A 17,170-nucleotide genomic window follows, 5' to 3' on the forward strand; every position below is an offset into this window, starting at 1 on the left:
AATATATTGTTATTTGATTAATATAAGTCATAGAATTAATTGGAATTAATTTGGTGACTTAAAGAGATTAATTAAATAAGAGAGTATAAACTGTCAATTGTTTGATAGTTAAACTTTAGACTGTAAATCCATATAGATATGTATTGGACGGATTCTAGAAGCTATGGATTGCTTTAAATCGTCCAAAGGGTTATCTAAGGAATGGATTTGGATAACTTTAAGAGAAGATTATCCAATTATGGTTTAGGTTGTAACCCTTAAGGAGTCTACAAGTATAAATAGACCATGTGGCATAAGGAAATCGACACTTCATCTAAAGTATAGAAACCCTGGCCGATTTCCTCCCCTCTCCTCTCTCTCAAATCATCCTCCTTGCTATTTGGTGTTTGTAAGCCATTAGAGGAGTGATAATTGTGACTCTAGAGCTCCAAGACAACAAGATCAAACAAGAGATTCAAAGGTATGATTCTAGATCTGTTTTAACATTGTTCTTACACCTAAATAGTCATTAGAAGTCTTGGATTCAAAACATGTTTAATTAGAAAGCCTAGATCTAAGCATTAGGGTTTTGCATGCGCACATAGGAAAGTTCTTATGGCTAAAACCCATCAGTGGTATCAGAGCCTAGCTTGGTTTTCATTAAATTGTTGCTTAATTGTCTGAAACTAAACTGCAAAATTCGATTTTTGTGTTTCTGAGTCATGGACTCGGCAAGTTCCATAGTGGACTCGGCAAGTTGGCCTGACTCGGCGAGTCCCTTGGTGCACTCGGCAAGTCCAAGCGTCAGGAATGGCCAGATTCGGGATTTCTTCATGATTATCTTATGGAAACTTACCTTAATCATATTAGATCAACCCTAATCCGATTTTTTGATATATATGACTATTATCTTGATCTAATTAAAGATATTTATCAACTAATAAAATATTTAATTTCCTTATATGATAATTAATTAATTATTTTGATTATTTTGGTAATTATCTTGCAAGAAATCTTGAATAAATAAAATATAGATAATTAGGAAATTAATTGTTAATTAAAATTATTTGTTATTTGATCCTCCATGTTTTAAATGTTTAAAACTTGTCCTCAAGTTTTGAAATTTATATTTTGTGATTAAAAGTTTTAATTTAGACAATTTAAATTTCAAACCCTAGATTTTAAAATGTTTAAAATACAACCCTATACTAATATAATATTACAAGATTAATATATATATATATATATATATATATATATATATATGTATAACTAAAATGCTAGTCTTACCGTTAGTAGGCCTCATTCACGAAGCCGATCTATAAGGTGGGTATAAGGTTGCGGCCTATAAAATGGCGCTTAATGGGTGTACACTCACACCCACCGCTTGCTTGATCGGTGGAGGGCCGTTAGCCGAACGGGTAGGATAGGGCAACCTCATCCTCTCATTAAAACTATAATAGGAAATACAAAGTAACTACACGTATTTTAAAACTTCCCAATCTTAGTTACTTTAGGAAAAGTGAATTGATGCAATCCCATGAAATTACACTTTGCACCCTTGCTAAGAAGTTAGTGGAGCGTGTGTGGTTTACCGGCACACTAATTGGTTCTAAGCAAAGGTGGAAAAGGGTGATTCATTGTTTATCATAGTTCGATGGAGCGTGTGTGGTTTACCGGCACATCGAATAGGTGATCGTTACAATGAAGGCACCATGTGAATTTGCATGGTAATTCACACCCGCTTTGTGATCCTCGGTATCCCAGTCACAAACTAGAGGGGCATATCGAGATTTAAACATGCCATTGAATAGCTTTCAATGAATCTCATCCGAACCTAGGAATTCTCAATACATTTAGGACTAATAGTTAGGTTTTATGGTGGAGAATTAGTGAATCGTCATTCACTTACCTTCAATTTATTTGCATGTTAGATTACGGCATCCCTTTTCTAATATGTAAATGTTGTTGTTGGATCCTAGCCCTAATTTTTCTTATTGGGTGATAATTAGGGATTCATATTCTAATCTATATTTGTCCTTTCTATTTGTAGATGTCGAACGCAAACAACGCTGCTGCTAGTTCTTTCACGTTGATGAGCCTTTGCCAAAAGGTCACCTTCGATGGAACGAACTTTAGCGAATGGATAAGATACATTCGCACCATTGCTCGCTATGAGGATAAGGAGTATGTCCTCGATGAGAAGCTCGAGAAAATCAACCCTGAAATCGCTACTCCAGCCGAAATTACCACTTTTGAAACTCATGAGCGCGATGCAACGAAGGTACATTGCATCATGATAGCCACCATGAACTCCGAATTCCAAAAGTCCTATGAGGACATGTACCCGTACGAGATGCATCAAGACTTATTGGAGAGATACCACCAGAACGCGAGACAAGAGCGTTATGAGATTTTCACTAACATGATTTCCGCTAAGATGAGTCATGGAGAGTCTCTTACCGTGCACCTGCAAAAGATGCAAAGGTATGTCGACCGCCTTCGCAAGTTAAATGTTGACTTTGGGGAAGACTTGACGATCGACATGGTGCTTCAGTCTTTGCCTCCGATGTACAATCAATTTAGGATGACCTACCACATGAACAAAGAGGAGGTCACCCTAAGCAAACTCCAAGGTCTCTTGAGGGTCGTTGAGAGCAACTTCAAAGACAAGTCTGTTGCGCCAACTCCCAATCCACCCGATGCTCGTGTCTTGGCTATTGGTCAAGGAAAGGGAAAGAAGAGGAAGAATTCGTCTAAGAACTATCGCAAGGTTAAAGCCCGAGATGATTCCTCTTATAGTGGGACCAAAGTTGATCCCGCTAAGCCCTGCCCTAACCCTAAGGAGGCAGAGTGCCACCATTGCCACAAGATAGGACATTGGAAGAGAAGCTGCCCAGAGTACCTGCAAGCCATCAAGGAAGGAAATATCAAGCCATCTTTCGCAGGTATATACACAATTAAATCTAACGATTCTAATCATACTATTTCTTGGGTTCTTGATACTGGTTGTGGTTACCATATTTGTTCCAATGTGCAGGGACTAAGAAGAAGTAGGGACGTGGAGCAAGGAAGGATCAATCTAATCATGGGGAACAGAAGATCGTCGCCTGTGACCAAGATTGGAGTGTATTCTTTAGTGCTTAGGAATAATTTATGTTTAGATTTGAACAATTGTTGTTATTCGCCAGAAATGACTAGAAACATCATTTCATTTCATGGTTTATATAGACAAGGTTTTAGATTTTCTTTTAATAATGAGAATGGTTCTATTTTAGCTTATCTAAATGGTGTCTTTTACTTTGAAGCTATACCATGTAATGGAATTTATGAAACTGTTATGATTGTTGATAACCTAGGAAATGATGTTTTGAACATAGATTCTTCCACTAGTATGGATAAAGCATCCTTGTGGCATTGTCGTCTTTTTCGTCTTGGACATGTCAACAAGAAACGCATAGCCCAACTCCAAAAGGATGGAGTGTTGGAGTCATTCGACCCTAGGGAAGATGACACGTGCGAGTCTTGTTTACTTGGAAAGATGACTAAATCACCCTTCACGAGTACGTGTGAAAGGGGTGAGGGTCTATTGGACCTAATACATACCGATGTATGTGGACTGTTTAGATCAACCACGAAGGATGGGAAGCGCTTCTACGTGACTTTCACCGATGATTATAGTAGATATGGGTATATCTATTTAATTAAGCAAAAATCAGAAACCTTTGAAAAGTTCAAAGAATTCAAGAATGAAGTGTAGAATCAATTGGGCAGGAAAATCAAGATGCTTCGATCCGATCGAGGAGGAGAGTACCTAAGTCTTGAATTCCACGATTATCTCAAGGAGTGTGGAATAGTTTCGCAATTGACGCCTCCTAGGACACCGCAGTTGAATGGTGTGGTAGAAAGGCGTAATCGAACCTTGTTGGACATGGTTCGCTCTATGATGAGTCGTGCTTCACTACCTATCTCTTTTTGGGGGTATGTCTTAGAGACAGCCGCCCATATCCTTAACCGAGTCCCTACTAAGAAGGTTGCCAAAACACCTCACGAGATGTGGACAGGGAAAGCTCCCTCGTTGGCACTTATCAAGGTTTGGGGTTGCGAGGCTTTCGTAAGACGAGATACTCACGACAAGCTCGAACCTCGAAGTGAGCGATGTATTTTCATCGGCTACCCGCAGACATCCTTTGGATATCTCTTCTATAGACCGAAGGACAATGTTGTCTTCGTTGCGAGGAGAGAAGTTTTCCGAGAGCGAGAACTCATAGGCCAAGGAGACAGTGAGAGGCAAATCGAGCTTGAAGAGATTCAAGAGTCGATAGATGAAGGAACCTCTACCAGTGGCACTCAACCCGAGGAGGAAACTCTGGTTGAACCGATTGACGAATCCTTACCTCTTAGACGTTCCGATAGAGTTAGAGTTCTACCCAGTTTTATGTTTTCATATTACTACCGAAGGGGACACGTATATTAGTGATGGTACACTAATAAATCTTGATGAACCTAATAGCTATAAGGAAGCCATGGCAGGCCCGGAGTCTGCAAAATGGAAAGAGGCAATGGATAGCGAGATCCAATCCATGTATGATAACCAAGTTTGGAATTTGGTTGATTATGTGCCCGGACGTAAGACCGTTGGGTGCAAATGGATCTTCAAGAAGAAGACCGACGTGGATGGAAACGTACACACATATAAAGCGCGATTGGTCGCGAAGGGCTTTACTCAAACTCCCGGAGTTGACTATGATGAGACCTTCTCACCAGTTGCGAAGATAAAATCTATTAGAGTGATGCTAGCGATTGCCGCATTTCATGATTATGAGATTTGGCAAATGGATGTCAAGACCGCTTTCCTTAACGGAAAGTTGGCTGAGGATGCTTACATGGCTTAAAGAATAATATATTGTTATTTGATTAATATAAGTCATAGAATTAATTGGAATTAATTTGGTGACTTAAAGAGATTAATTAAATAAAAGGGTATAAACTGTCAATTGTTTGATAGTTAAACTTTAGACTGTAAATCCATATAGATATGTATTGGATGGATTCTAGAAGCTATGGATTGCTTTAAATCGTCCAAAGGGTTATCTAAGGAATGGATTTGGATAGCTTTAAGAGAAGATTATTCAATTAGGGTTTAGGTTGTAACCCTTAAGGAGTCTACAAGTATAAATAGACCCTATGGCATAAGGAAATCGGCACTTCATCTAAAGTATAGAAACCCTGGCCGATTTCCTACCCTCTCCTCTCTCTCAAATCATCCTCCTTGCTATTTGGTGTTTGTAAGCCATTAGAGGAGTGACAATTATGACTCTAGAGCTCCAAGACAACAAGATCAAACAAGAGATTCAAAGGTATGATTCTAGATCTGTTTTAACATTGTTCTTACACCTAAATAGTCATTAGAAGTCTTGGATTCAAAGCATGTTTAATTAGAAAGCCTAGATCCAAGCATTAGGGTTTTGCATGCGCATATAGGAAAGTTCTTATGGCTAAAACCCATCAATTTTTGTATAGATTCCTATAACTATAAAAGTATCTTTCACTAATCGATTCAAATTCATTTTCAACCATATTATATATTATATAACGAAAATGACACTGTAGCACATTAAAGTTTTGTTATTTATCCGATTTGGACACTAAAGTTAAATTTTTTGCGCAATAGACCACTAAACTCATATTTGATCTATCAATTAAGCAATTATGCTCGAATTTATCAGGTTACCCGGTAACAAGGCTGACATGACATTTATAATTAATTTATCTTAAAATTTTGGTCGCTACATCATATAATCCACATAGGCAATAATATATTTCGGTATTTATAATTATAATTAACTTTATAACCTTAGGATATATCATACGTCTCTTATTTCTTCTTCTTGCCTCCTCCTCCCTATGCTTCTTCTTCACGCACCCTTCTCACCTTTGCAAGTGGGTTCCGATATTTGTTGGATTCTGATTCTGATTTGCTTCTAGTTTCTGATTTCTTGCTTCGAAGTTCTTTTTCCCAATTTGCTAATTCCGATTCTGATTTTATGGATTAGGTTGAAGGCTTCAATTGAGGAGACGGCGTTGCCATTGATCTGACGCTTACAAATCGTCGGAATCCCTGATTCCCACCGTCGACTGCTTCACCATCTGTTTTTCCAGAACACGTCGAAGCTTCAATTTATGTAAATTTTTTTGCTGAAAAGGTCTTCCAGTTGTTCTCCATCGCCCCTCTCTGTGAACCCCTTCCATACTTCAAGTTCTTCGGCCTCACAAACAGGTATATCAAGTTCCGTTTTTTATTTTGATTTTAGATTAGACAATGAATTTTGTTCTTGATTTGGACTTTTTCACGATTTCCCGTTTTCAAATTTTGTATTTGTTCTGATTTTGATTCCGACTTTTGCATCTGAGAATTCATTTTGCTCAGATTTTGATTCCAATTTCTGCATCCACGAATTCGTTTCCTTCCATATTTGTTACACAGACTTCATTTTTTGCATCTAGGTTTCTTTGATTTGGATAGTATTCAATTTTCCCATCTGTGTTCTTTGACCTCTAAAGGAAAAAAATAAGAATCTGGCTTTATTTTACAATATGAATCGTTGAATGCTTTGATTTTTATTTTGCAGATTAAGTAAAGAATTTGGTATCCGATTTGTGTTCTCTTTCAAGAACCCATATGAACAATTGGTTTATGATTTGCAATTTCTGGAACTACTAAGGAGACTGATGTTCTAGGTCAGATTCATCTGACTTGGAGACTAATTTTGTGTGGTTGTTTATTTCTAGTTTCCGGTTACGATTGCCAATTTTGGAAAAGTGCTATACGAGGGCATTACTAGAGGTAGGGGTGAGATACTGAGATTAGGTAGTATGGGTTGTAGAACATAAAGGATTCCAAGAACTCCATTTGGTGAACCTTATTTTCTATGTGCGTGATTGTTCTTTGTTTCATGTCTTGCAACATCAATCTCCAGATTTTGTTGGTGGTGGTGAAGGGTGATGGTGGTGGTGGGAGGTGGGTTAGAGGAAGATGAGAAGTGGTGGTTATGATTCTAAAAGAATAAAGACAAACTGACATGGATATTTGATTTTTTAATTTTTAAAATATTAAAAAAAAAGCCACGTAAGCAAAGGTAACCGGTGAAACCGTTTAATTTTTAGAAAAATGGTGTAATTAGAAGGTAAAAATAAAGTTTAGTGGTCTAATATATCAAAAAAAATCTTTAGTGAACAAATTAGACAATTGTCAAAACTTTAATGTGCTACATTGTCATTTTCCCTATTATATATAGGCCCATATTTATGAAAAAAATGCATATCATCTACAAAAATCGTAACAAAAAAATTCATTATTATACTATATGATATTTTTGTATAGATTCCTAAAACTATAAAAGTATCTTGCATTTTTTACATTTAAGTGTATAAAATTAAAAGGATAATGACTTAAAAGGGTAATATATTATTCGATTTGTACACATTTGGTCACTGAGTTTTTTTTCGTCCACATTTACCCCTTCAACTTGTTAAACTGTATACATTCAGTCCTTATGACCGGTTACTCCACGTTAGCCGGGAAAATGACTTAATAGGGTAATATATTTCTCATTTTATACACATTTAATCCTTAATATTTTTGTACATATTTAGTCCTTAATATTTTTTTGTTTCAAAATATGTCATTTTTGTTTTTGTACACATTCAGTACTTATGGATGTTTTCTTTAGGTTTTTCTCACGACATCTTACATGGGACAATCATTGATGAAATGTGTGGGGCTGTTGATCTTTATGTGTAATGTCTCATTTTCATAACAAAAAATTTTCATTTTTAAATAATGCAAAACTCCCTAATTATAAATCTATTGTAATGCGGAATCCTCAATATTGTTGATGAGTGTGTACAATCATGCATTCTCCTTCCCATGACCAACAATAGAACCTGAAAACATAGACAACTAGGTAAACACAAAATTTAGTGAGTTTTCCCCAAAATAAACGATACAACAAACGTATTATCATGCATAACGGACCCACACTCATCAGACTGGAATACCTTGGCCCAATCAGTCATCAGACTGGAACGCCAACATGTAACAGGTCCAATCAGTCATCAGGCTAGAAAACCCAGTGTTTGTTAGCATGTCGCGTTAACCCAACCGCTCTTCTCGAGTCTCCGTGCTTATAGCTTATAGTCGGCTTGTACCAGGTATCTTGGCCTACAACATATAGCAAGACCAACTCAACCTATCTCACCGCCATATGGTTATCCCACATAAGATGTCGTGAGAAAAACCTAAAAAAATCATTCATAAGTACTAAATGAATAGAAAAACACAAATGACTTATTTTGCAAATATATATATATATATATATATATATATATATATATATATATATATATATATATATATATTAAGGACTAAATGTGTACAAAGTGAAAAATATATTACCATATTAAGTCATTTTTACCGGCTAACCTGGAGTAGCCGGTCATAAGGACTAAATGTGTACAGTTTAACAAGTTGAAGGGGGTAAATATGGACGGAAAAAAAACTCAGTGACTAAATGTGTACAAATCGAAAAATATATTACCCTTTTAAGTCATTATCCCAAAATTAAACATTGGACACATGCCTATTGGTTATTAATTTGAGTTTAAAATATACCTATCTCACCCATCCAAACCCACATGTTTTGATCACCTCTATCATCATGCATGCTCATCTAAATAGGGTAATGTAAAAAGACATCAAAAGTGATTCGGAAGAATCGAACACGGGTTGTTTAAAATATAAGAAAACATACGCGACTCCTTTGGTCAATTGAACTTAAAGTATTTTGTGCTCTATATCATATAACATATTATATATATATATATATATATATATATATATATATATATATATATATATATATATATATATATATAAAAGTTCAATAGAAAACCATAATTATTGGTTTTTCAAGGAACCAAATTTTTTTTTTCAATTTCTAGAACTTATTCTTTATCGAAAAAAAAATGTAAAACATCTAAATTCATATATTAACATTGTGAATGTGAAAAATATTTTTCGGATTCACGTTGCGAATTTTCAAAGATTCACATTGTGAATTTGACGTAAAAAAATTCGAATTTTATATCATTGAGAAAATGATAAAAAGTTATGAATTTCTGTATTTTTAGTTTTTTTTTTTTTTTTTTTTTTTTTTTTTTTTTTTTTTTTATAAAAAATAAGTTCTAAAAGTTGTAAAAGATTGGTTCCTTGGTTAATTATGGTTCTCCATTGAACCTCACCTTATATAGAGGAGGGTTCAATTGAGAAAAAAAAAAGGTTGAGAATGGGGGAATCATTCTCACTCACTCATTTATTTTTGCCGCAAAAGCCTCTGTCGTACCAGCAGAAATGGGAAAGGAATAGACATGTGTTTTCCAACAAAACATGTTTCCTTAAACTATGCTAATCATTACCTTAATATATACAAAAACATAGTTTTTTCGTTTTTTAAATTTTTAAAAAGCTATTTTTATCGAAAAATGATTTTAAATATACCAAAATTCATGATTTTTTATTCTCTACAAATAGACATCCATATTGATATAGTTTTAAGATAATATATATATATATATATATATATATATATATATATATATATATATATATATATTCAGCTATCGTTATTCATAAGTGAATAAAATTGAATCATATTTTTACTACAGTACATTCATTATTCAGTTATGAATAAAAACTATGATTATTATTATTATTTTTTTTTTACAATTTAAGTATCATTCATATACGAATATAGCATATAATAAACATAGTATATTCATATTTACATAATAGACGATGTATTCACTTATGAATATTACATAGTATATTCACTTGTGAATATTAGATGATATATTCACTTATGAATATTAGATAATATTTTCATATCTGAATATTACATAGTATTACATGGTATATCATATGTGAATATTACATAGTATATTTATTTGTGAATATTAGATGATATATTCACTTATGAATATTACACAGTATATTCACATATGAATATTACACAATATATTCACATATGAATATTACAAGGTATTTTCACAAATATATATAATTTTTATATGTTATTCACATATGAATAACATACAGACTTGCATATTTGTTTTTTTGTTTTAATAATCATTTACTGAGAAAACATATTCATATATGAATATAACGTGGTAATTTAGTTTATGCATTTCATCAAACAGTTAGAGTGCATACAATTTAACTTTTTTAAAAAATGTTAAAAACATGATATTTTGACTATTTAAATCTTACAAAAGAGTAGATTGATAGAGAATTATATGAAATTTTTCAAAAAAAAAAAAAAAAAACGATTTGATCTTTTTGTAACCTCAATTTTGAAGTTTTATTTGATAATCGATGTTGAATGAATGATATGAAGTGGATTTTTGTTGATTATCGATGATGTTGATCTAATAACGCTGAGAGTATAATTAATCATAGATGTTGAAGATCTGATCGTATTCAAGCACAATTGAAGGTTGAATTAAAAGAACCAAAAACGAATTTTTGTTGTAAATTGTTGAATCGTGTTGATTATTGACGAAGATCGATGATTGATTAGCACTAGATGATTTTGATGATGGTTTAATTGAAAAAATCTGGATGATTGTTGAAAGTTGGAGAAAAAATTTGGATGATGAACGATGAATGAGTTTGAACTGTAATCTAATTCTCTACAAATACGTATTTGAGATTGAAGATTGTTATCATATTTATAAGTTTGTCACCGTGTCTTTTTATGTTTAGATAAAATGAGTGGTTGAGAATGATTCCCCATTCTCAATCTTTTTTATTTTCTCAATTGAACTCAACTATATATATATATATATATATATATATATATATATATATATATATATATATATATATATATATATATATATATATATATATATATATATATATATATATATATATATATATGATGTCATTTGAATTAATGAAGAACAAATGCGTGTCAAGAAGTGTCTTTGCAAACCAAATTGTGCGTCGTGGTAGACTAATCATGACCAAGACTTTATGAAATATATATAACTTTTATGATAAAGGAGTAAAAGTAAATTTTGCATTGAGAATTGTAATCGACGTGGAAAAATGAGATGTAGTTTCCTATAAACGGTAATGCACCACAAAAAGGTAAAGGATCAAACAACTCTCCAGCCCGCGTTTTCTTAACCGATTCCAACTTCTATGGCTCCTTCTCAACTTTCCATTCTCATTCTTATTATCTCCATCCTCTGTTGTTTTTCACCTTCATCGTCTTCTTCTTCTTCTTCTTCACAAACCACCTTCAAACTTTCCCTCACACAACATACTCCATTACCTTCTCAAGAAACAGAAACAGAAACCAACCAACACCCATGGCTGCGGACCATAAATTACCTCGTATCTTCTTCTCTAGCCAGAGCCCACCGCCTGAAAAACCCTAAACACAAACACAACCACAACTCTTCTGCTTCTGTCTCTCAAATTCCTGTTTCTGCTCACGGATTTGGCGGATACTCCGTTCCTCTGAGTTTCGGGACACCCTCTCAAAAACTATCCTTTATCATGGATACCGGAAGCAGCCTTGTTTGGTTCCCATGTACTGATCGTTACGAATGTTATCTTTGTTCCTCCTCCTCCTCCAAAATCCCCGTATTCATGCCCAAACATTCTTCCTCTGTTAAGATTCTCGGTTGTAATAACACCAAATGCGGGTGGGTCTCTCAGACACCTGATACAAAGTGCAACACCACCAAACAGGTTTGTTCTTACGGGCAAGCGTATGGGTCTATGTTAACAGCCGGAGTACTGCTGTCGGAGACGCTGCATTTCCCTGAGGGTGACGTGACTGATTTCGCCGTCGGGTGTTCTATATTATCTGCCGGAGCACCAGAGGGTATTCTAGGGTTTGGGCGTCGCCCCGATTCTTTACCCGCTCAGATGGGTCTTAAAAAGTTCTCATATTGTTTAGTCTCTCATCAGTTTGATGACAAACAGTCTGTGAGCAGCGAGCTTGTTCTCTATCGGGGTTCTTCAAGTTCCGGCGCCGGAGATGGAGGCATGATGATCAGCTACACCAAGTTCCTCCGGAATCCGTCTAGATTTCAAGACTTCTACTACTTAAACCTTCAGAAAATCACCATCGGTGGCAAAGATGTAAATATCCCGTATCGGTTTTTGGTGCCCGGAATCGATGGCAACGGAGGAACCATCATCGATTCCGGCACAACATTCACGATCATGGATCATGCCATCTACGATCTTGTAGCAAAAGAGTTTGAAGTTCAAATGTACAAGTATAAGAGAGTTAACATTACTAAAAAGGAATCGCCACTGTGTTACACCATAGGAGGAAAACCGCCGGTGTTTCCCGAGCTAATGTTTGATTTTGAAGGTGGAGCGAAATTATCACTGCCGATGGCCGATTACTTCTCACAGGTGAAGCCCGGCGTGGCGTGTATGACGATCCTTCCGGTCACGTTGAGGAGTGGACCGTCGATTATCATAGGAAATTACCAACAGCAGGATATATACGTGGAGTATGATTTGGAAAATGGAAGGTTTGGTTTCAAGAAGAAGAAATGCAACTAAAGAATCCAAAAGGAAAACATTACCTCGACCCCATCGATGTTTACTTTCCTACTATGAATTTGGTGTTAAACTAAAATACGAAACTATAATAAGTCTTGAGTCATAGACTTCGAAAAAATAGTTACACTATAGTAAATGAATTATATATAATTGGGGATCAATTGTAACTTTAGTTTATATGGTTTGGTGTTTTTATGAACTTAGATTCATTTTTTTTTTCTAACTTAATTTATTAAAAAATTATTTCTTTTTTTATTCATATACATAATGATAGGATCCAGTAAGTCTTACAAGCCCAATGAACACCAATAGGAACAGCCACAACAGAAGTAGTCTTTACGTTTGCATAGTTTTAGGAGGAATCTTGGTCTTTTCTTCATGTGTCAATAAGGAAAGTCAGTGCTCCACATAGTAGTCCACTTTTACCTCTTGACATTCATGTTATCTATTTTAAATTTTTTTTTTATATTTTATTGCTATTATCCTCGTACCAACATTATTTATAGATAATTAGACTAAAATACTATCAATTTCATTAAATATGTAATTAAATATAACATATGTCAACATTTGATAATATAGAAAGATAAATAGAAATAAAATATAAAATAATATTTAATTTATCTTCCTGTTTTTTAGTGTTTTCTAGAGTAGTGATAGTCTTGCATATTTATTTACTGTTCATTTGAGATTTAGAATTAATAGCTTAAAATTTGTAACATTTCAAAAATCATGACCAACAATTTCATTTTTAATTATTAAATAAAATCATAGTTGTCAAAATCATCTCATCAAAGCATAAATCATAGTATCTCAAAACATTATTATCAGAGTTCCCAAATCAAAATATCAAAGTAAACATCACAGGCTAATTATCATGGTGTGTGCAATGTAGTTATCTCGGGCTCTTCTCTTTGCAACTGGAAGTACCTGAACCAAAACTAAAAATTGTAAGCACAAAGCTTAGTGAGTTACCCATACTACCACATATCTGTTGGCGAGTTTATGTGCAACTATGGTGGGTCACTTGACCCATCTTTTTTTTATTTTTGTATAACAAATTATATGAAATAAAAATTGTGACCTGTCTAGAAAAATTGCAAATGAACCACCTTAATATATTTGGCAATAAAAAAAAAGTGTAAAAATTAGATTTTTGAATTCCATAAATTTCAATAGCCCAATATTTTTTTAATGTATAATCCAATATGCATAGCCAAATACAATTTACAATAAAAAAATAAAAAAATTGAATCACAAATCAATCCTTTCACAACAAGTTAACATTTGATCTTCAATTCTTCATAATTGTTAATCCAATTTGCAACCACCGGTAAATATATTCTACTTTGTTAACCTTGTGAAAATTGATTAAAACTATATGGAAATTCTATTTTCAATTCTAGTATTCCATGAGTATCAAAAAGTCAACAAAGCCATTATTGTAATTCGTGAATTGAATATTCATAATTTAGTTGTATGTTTAATTGCATTCAGTGTTGGTTTTTTTTTCTTTTCTGTTTCTAATTATTGCATGTTAATATTTATTCCATAAGCATCAAAGGCAAAGTTATTAAGTGTTTTGTAATACTTAGTGAATTTATTTTTTTATTGTTCCATGAGTTCATATTAGTTTTTTTTGCTGTTATTTAAATATTTTAATGAGAATTAATTATTTGATTGTTGTTTATTTCATAAATCAAAATCAAGAATGTCTTTAAAAATAATTTGATTTTTCTTTTGCTTATATAATTCGACCCGATCTGAACCTGTAACTAATATATATATATATATATATATATATATATATATATATATATATATATATATATATATATATATATATATATATATATATATATATAGGAGTAGGATCAAATGAGAACACCCAAAAGGTTGAGAACGCGAGAACAAATCTGAACCATTTAAAAAACTAAATCTAAGGTTATTATTGAATGGACCATTCATGTAAAATTTTAAAAAACTAAATCTAAGGTTATTATTGCATGTTAATATTTATTCCATAAGCATCAAAGGCAAAGTTATTAATTGGACCTTTACCATCGTTATTTAATTCATATAATTCCTCAATCACCCTACATTATCGATCCACCAAAAAAAGGGAAAAGAATGGTGAGACAGATCGGAATCGATGAAGCCAAAATGGGGGAAAGGGAAATAGGATCTCTGAATTGCTTTTGATCAGAAGGAGAGGATTCACGAACAGAGAGGGGGAGGAAACGACAACAGGGGGTGTTTGGAGGGAAGCTAAGCTCGTCCTCGATTGCGTTGGACCTTTTCGCCTTTACGGTGAGCCCTTCGTCGCTGCCTGTGTTGAAGTGGGGTGCGATTACCTGGATATTCCAGGTGAGCCGGAGTTCATGGAGAGGATGGAAGCCATGTACCATGAGAAGGCGGTGGAGAAAGGTAGTTTGGTGATCTCGGCTTGTGGGTTTGATTTGATTCTGACATAAATAGGGTTGATGTTCAATTCCAGGCAATGGGTTTCGCTGGCAGCTCCCAATTGGGTTCAAGCCTACCTGTCCCTTGAATCGGATAAAAATATAGCAGGTAATTTTGGGACTTTTGAGTCTGCAGTCTTTGTTAATTTCTTTTCTAGAAACTGATTTCATTTTTTTTTGTTGATTTCATACACAGTTGATGTATTCACAGTCGATATATATACTCAAGGAGAATAACTCTCAACGTGATAAACACCCAAAACCCAACAAAGCTAAAACACAGCCATGGATGTAGAAGAAGAAGTTGAAAAACTCAAAGTAGAGATCCAAAGACTCGACAGTAAGCAAGACGATGGCTCTTACAAGGTAATTTTATTTTCCCCTCAATTTTCGGAGAAAATTCCTCTAAATCCGCCTCATACTTCTGGATTTACATAATAATGTTTCATATTGAAGCATTGGTTGGGACATTGAGAGCAACGAAGAGGCGTAAATTATTGACATATGATGGTGAATTACTTCTTCAAGGTGTTCATGATAATGTTGAAATTGTTCTCAAACCCACTCCCACTCCCACAACAGCAATATAAAAGATAAAATCATCATTTTATCTTTTAATTGTTCATGATTAGGACTATATTTTTTTAGATATAAAGATCAAGAGGTAAGCTTTAAGTTTCAATCATTAATGATTATAACATTTCATTGATGATTATAACATTTGTTGTAGGTTTTGGATGCTCTGCAGAAGAGAAAATCACCAATTTCACAAACAGACAATTTTTGAAGAAACGGAATGTTGATTGTTAATTGTATTTATTTCTTTATTTAACGGTGTGTAGAGGAAATCGAGATGCTTCTACAAAACGGAATGTTGGAATGTTAATATACAACCAAACAATATAAATTGGAGAAGATTTTGACTTATTCGTTTATGATTATATAATAGTAGTTAATTATTTTTATTCTAATTTTTGTTTATGTTGTATTCATATGTGATTATAGAAAAAAAGATATGTATTACATTGTAACTTTTTGTGTTATTATTTATGGATAGATGTACAATCTAGATATATATATATATATATATATATATATATATATATATATATATATATATATATATATATATATATATATATATTCAATATGTTTTATTTATTTATGATTATAGTTGTATTGTAAATTTTCTCTATAAATTGTGTTATATTCGTTTATCATTATAACTTAATTCATCTATTCATTTACGATTACAACGGATTCATATATGATTACAAATATGTTTTATTTTTGTATGATTACAAATATTCGGTTGAAATGCTTAATTCATCAATCTTTCTGAAATACTAGTAAATTTAAAAAAAAAAAAAAACGTTTTTTAATCATGGTAAAATCAATATTTTTTTATATACCGGTAAAAAAAATTAAAAAAAAAAACTTTTTTTAATCATGGTAAAAAGTTTTTTTTTTTTTCGTAATCTATTTGATTAAAAATAGATTAAATTCATTTATGGTATTTAGGTAAAATATCAATCAGTTAGACAATATCCCATGATTGTAGGAATTAATTAATTATCCATATTTAATTATATTGTAGAATTCCTTTTACGCTCCTATAGAATGATTGGTGTAACGTCCCAAAAATGAAGACAAAAAATTTCTTTTAATAAATATTACTTAAAGTAAAATCATCGATTCAAAACATAATCAAAGTAATAGTTTCCAAAAACATGTTCGTTATCAGAGTAAAACATTCCCAGACTGACAAATCTATGGTGTGTGCCATGCGATCACCCCGAGCTCCATCATCCGCTACCGGGAGTACCTGAAACCAAAATTGAAAACCGTAAGCACGAAGCTTAGTGAGTTCCCCACCCTACCACATACCATGCATAACCACATACTGCACATATTGGGCCACGCCCGCTATCCTGGGCCTCGCCCCTACCTCGGGCCTCGCCCGCTACAACGGCCCCGCCTGGCTTCGAGCCCCGCTCGGATACAGATCTGTTTCACTTAGGCCTCGCCTGTCACAGGGCCTCGCCCACTAACATATAATAGCACGTAAACATATCAC

The 17,170-nt window shown here is 33.5% G+C and overlaps 1 protein-coding gene and 1 long non-coding RNA gene across 2 annotated transcripts; both read left to right on the forward strand.

Annotated features, from left to right (window-relative positions):
- Positions 1-5,832: 5,832 nt before the first annotated feature.
- On the forward strand, positions 5,833-6,936 carry LOC145092796 (uncharacterized). Its single transcript, XR_013702655.1, has 3 exons — positions 5,833-5,922; positions 6,036-6,259; positions 6,612-6,936. It is a non-coding gene; the product is annotated as an uncharacterized LOC145092796 (long non-coding RNA).
- A 4,274-nt stretch (positions 6,937-11,210) lies between these two features.
- On the forward strand, positions 11,211-12,810 carry LOC145092797 (aspartic proteinase nepenthesin-2-like). Its single transcript, XM_079030782.1, has one exon. It carries the CDS (start codon positions 11,246-11,248, stop codon positions 12,629-12,631), a length of 1,386 nt encoding a protein of 461 aa, XP_078886908.1. The 5' UTR covers positions 11,211-11,245; the 3' UTR covers positions 12,632-12,810.
- The last annotated feature ends 4,360 nt before the right edge of the window (positions 12,811-17,170 follow it).

Source organism: Lactuca serriola, chromosome 3 (genome assembly GCF_051521515.1).
Source record: "Lactuca serriola cultivar US96UC23 chromosome 3, Lser_US96UC23_V15, whole genome shotgun sequence".
NCBI classification, from domain to species: Eukaryota; Viridiplantae; Streptophyta; class Magnoliopsida; order Asterales; family Asteraceae; genus Lactuca; species Lactuca serriola.

Bases quoted from the DNA above. Each gene is read 5' to 3' on its own strand.
- LOC145092797 (XM_079030782.1), top strand. From the start codon at position 11,246: ATGGCTCCTTCTCAACTTTCCATTCTCATTCTTATTATCTCCATCCTC.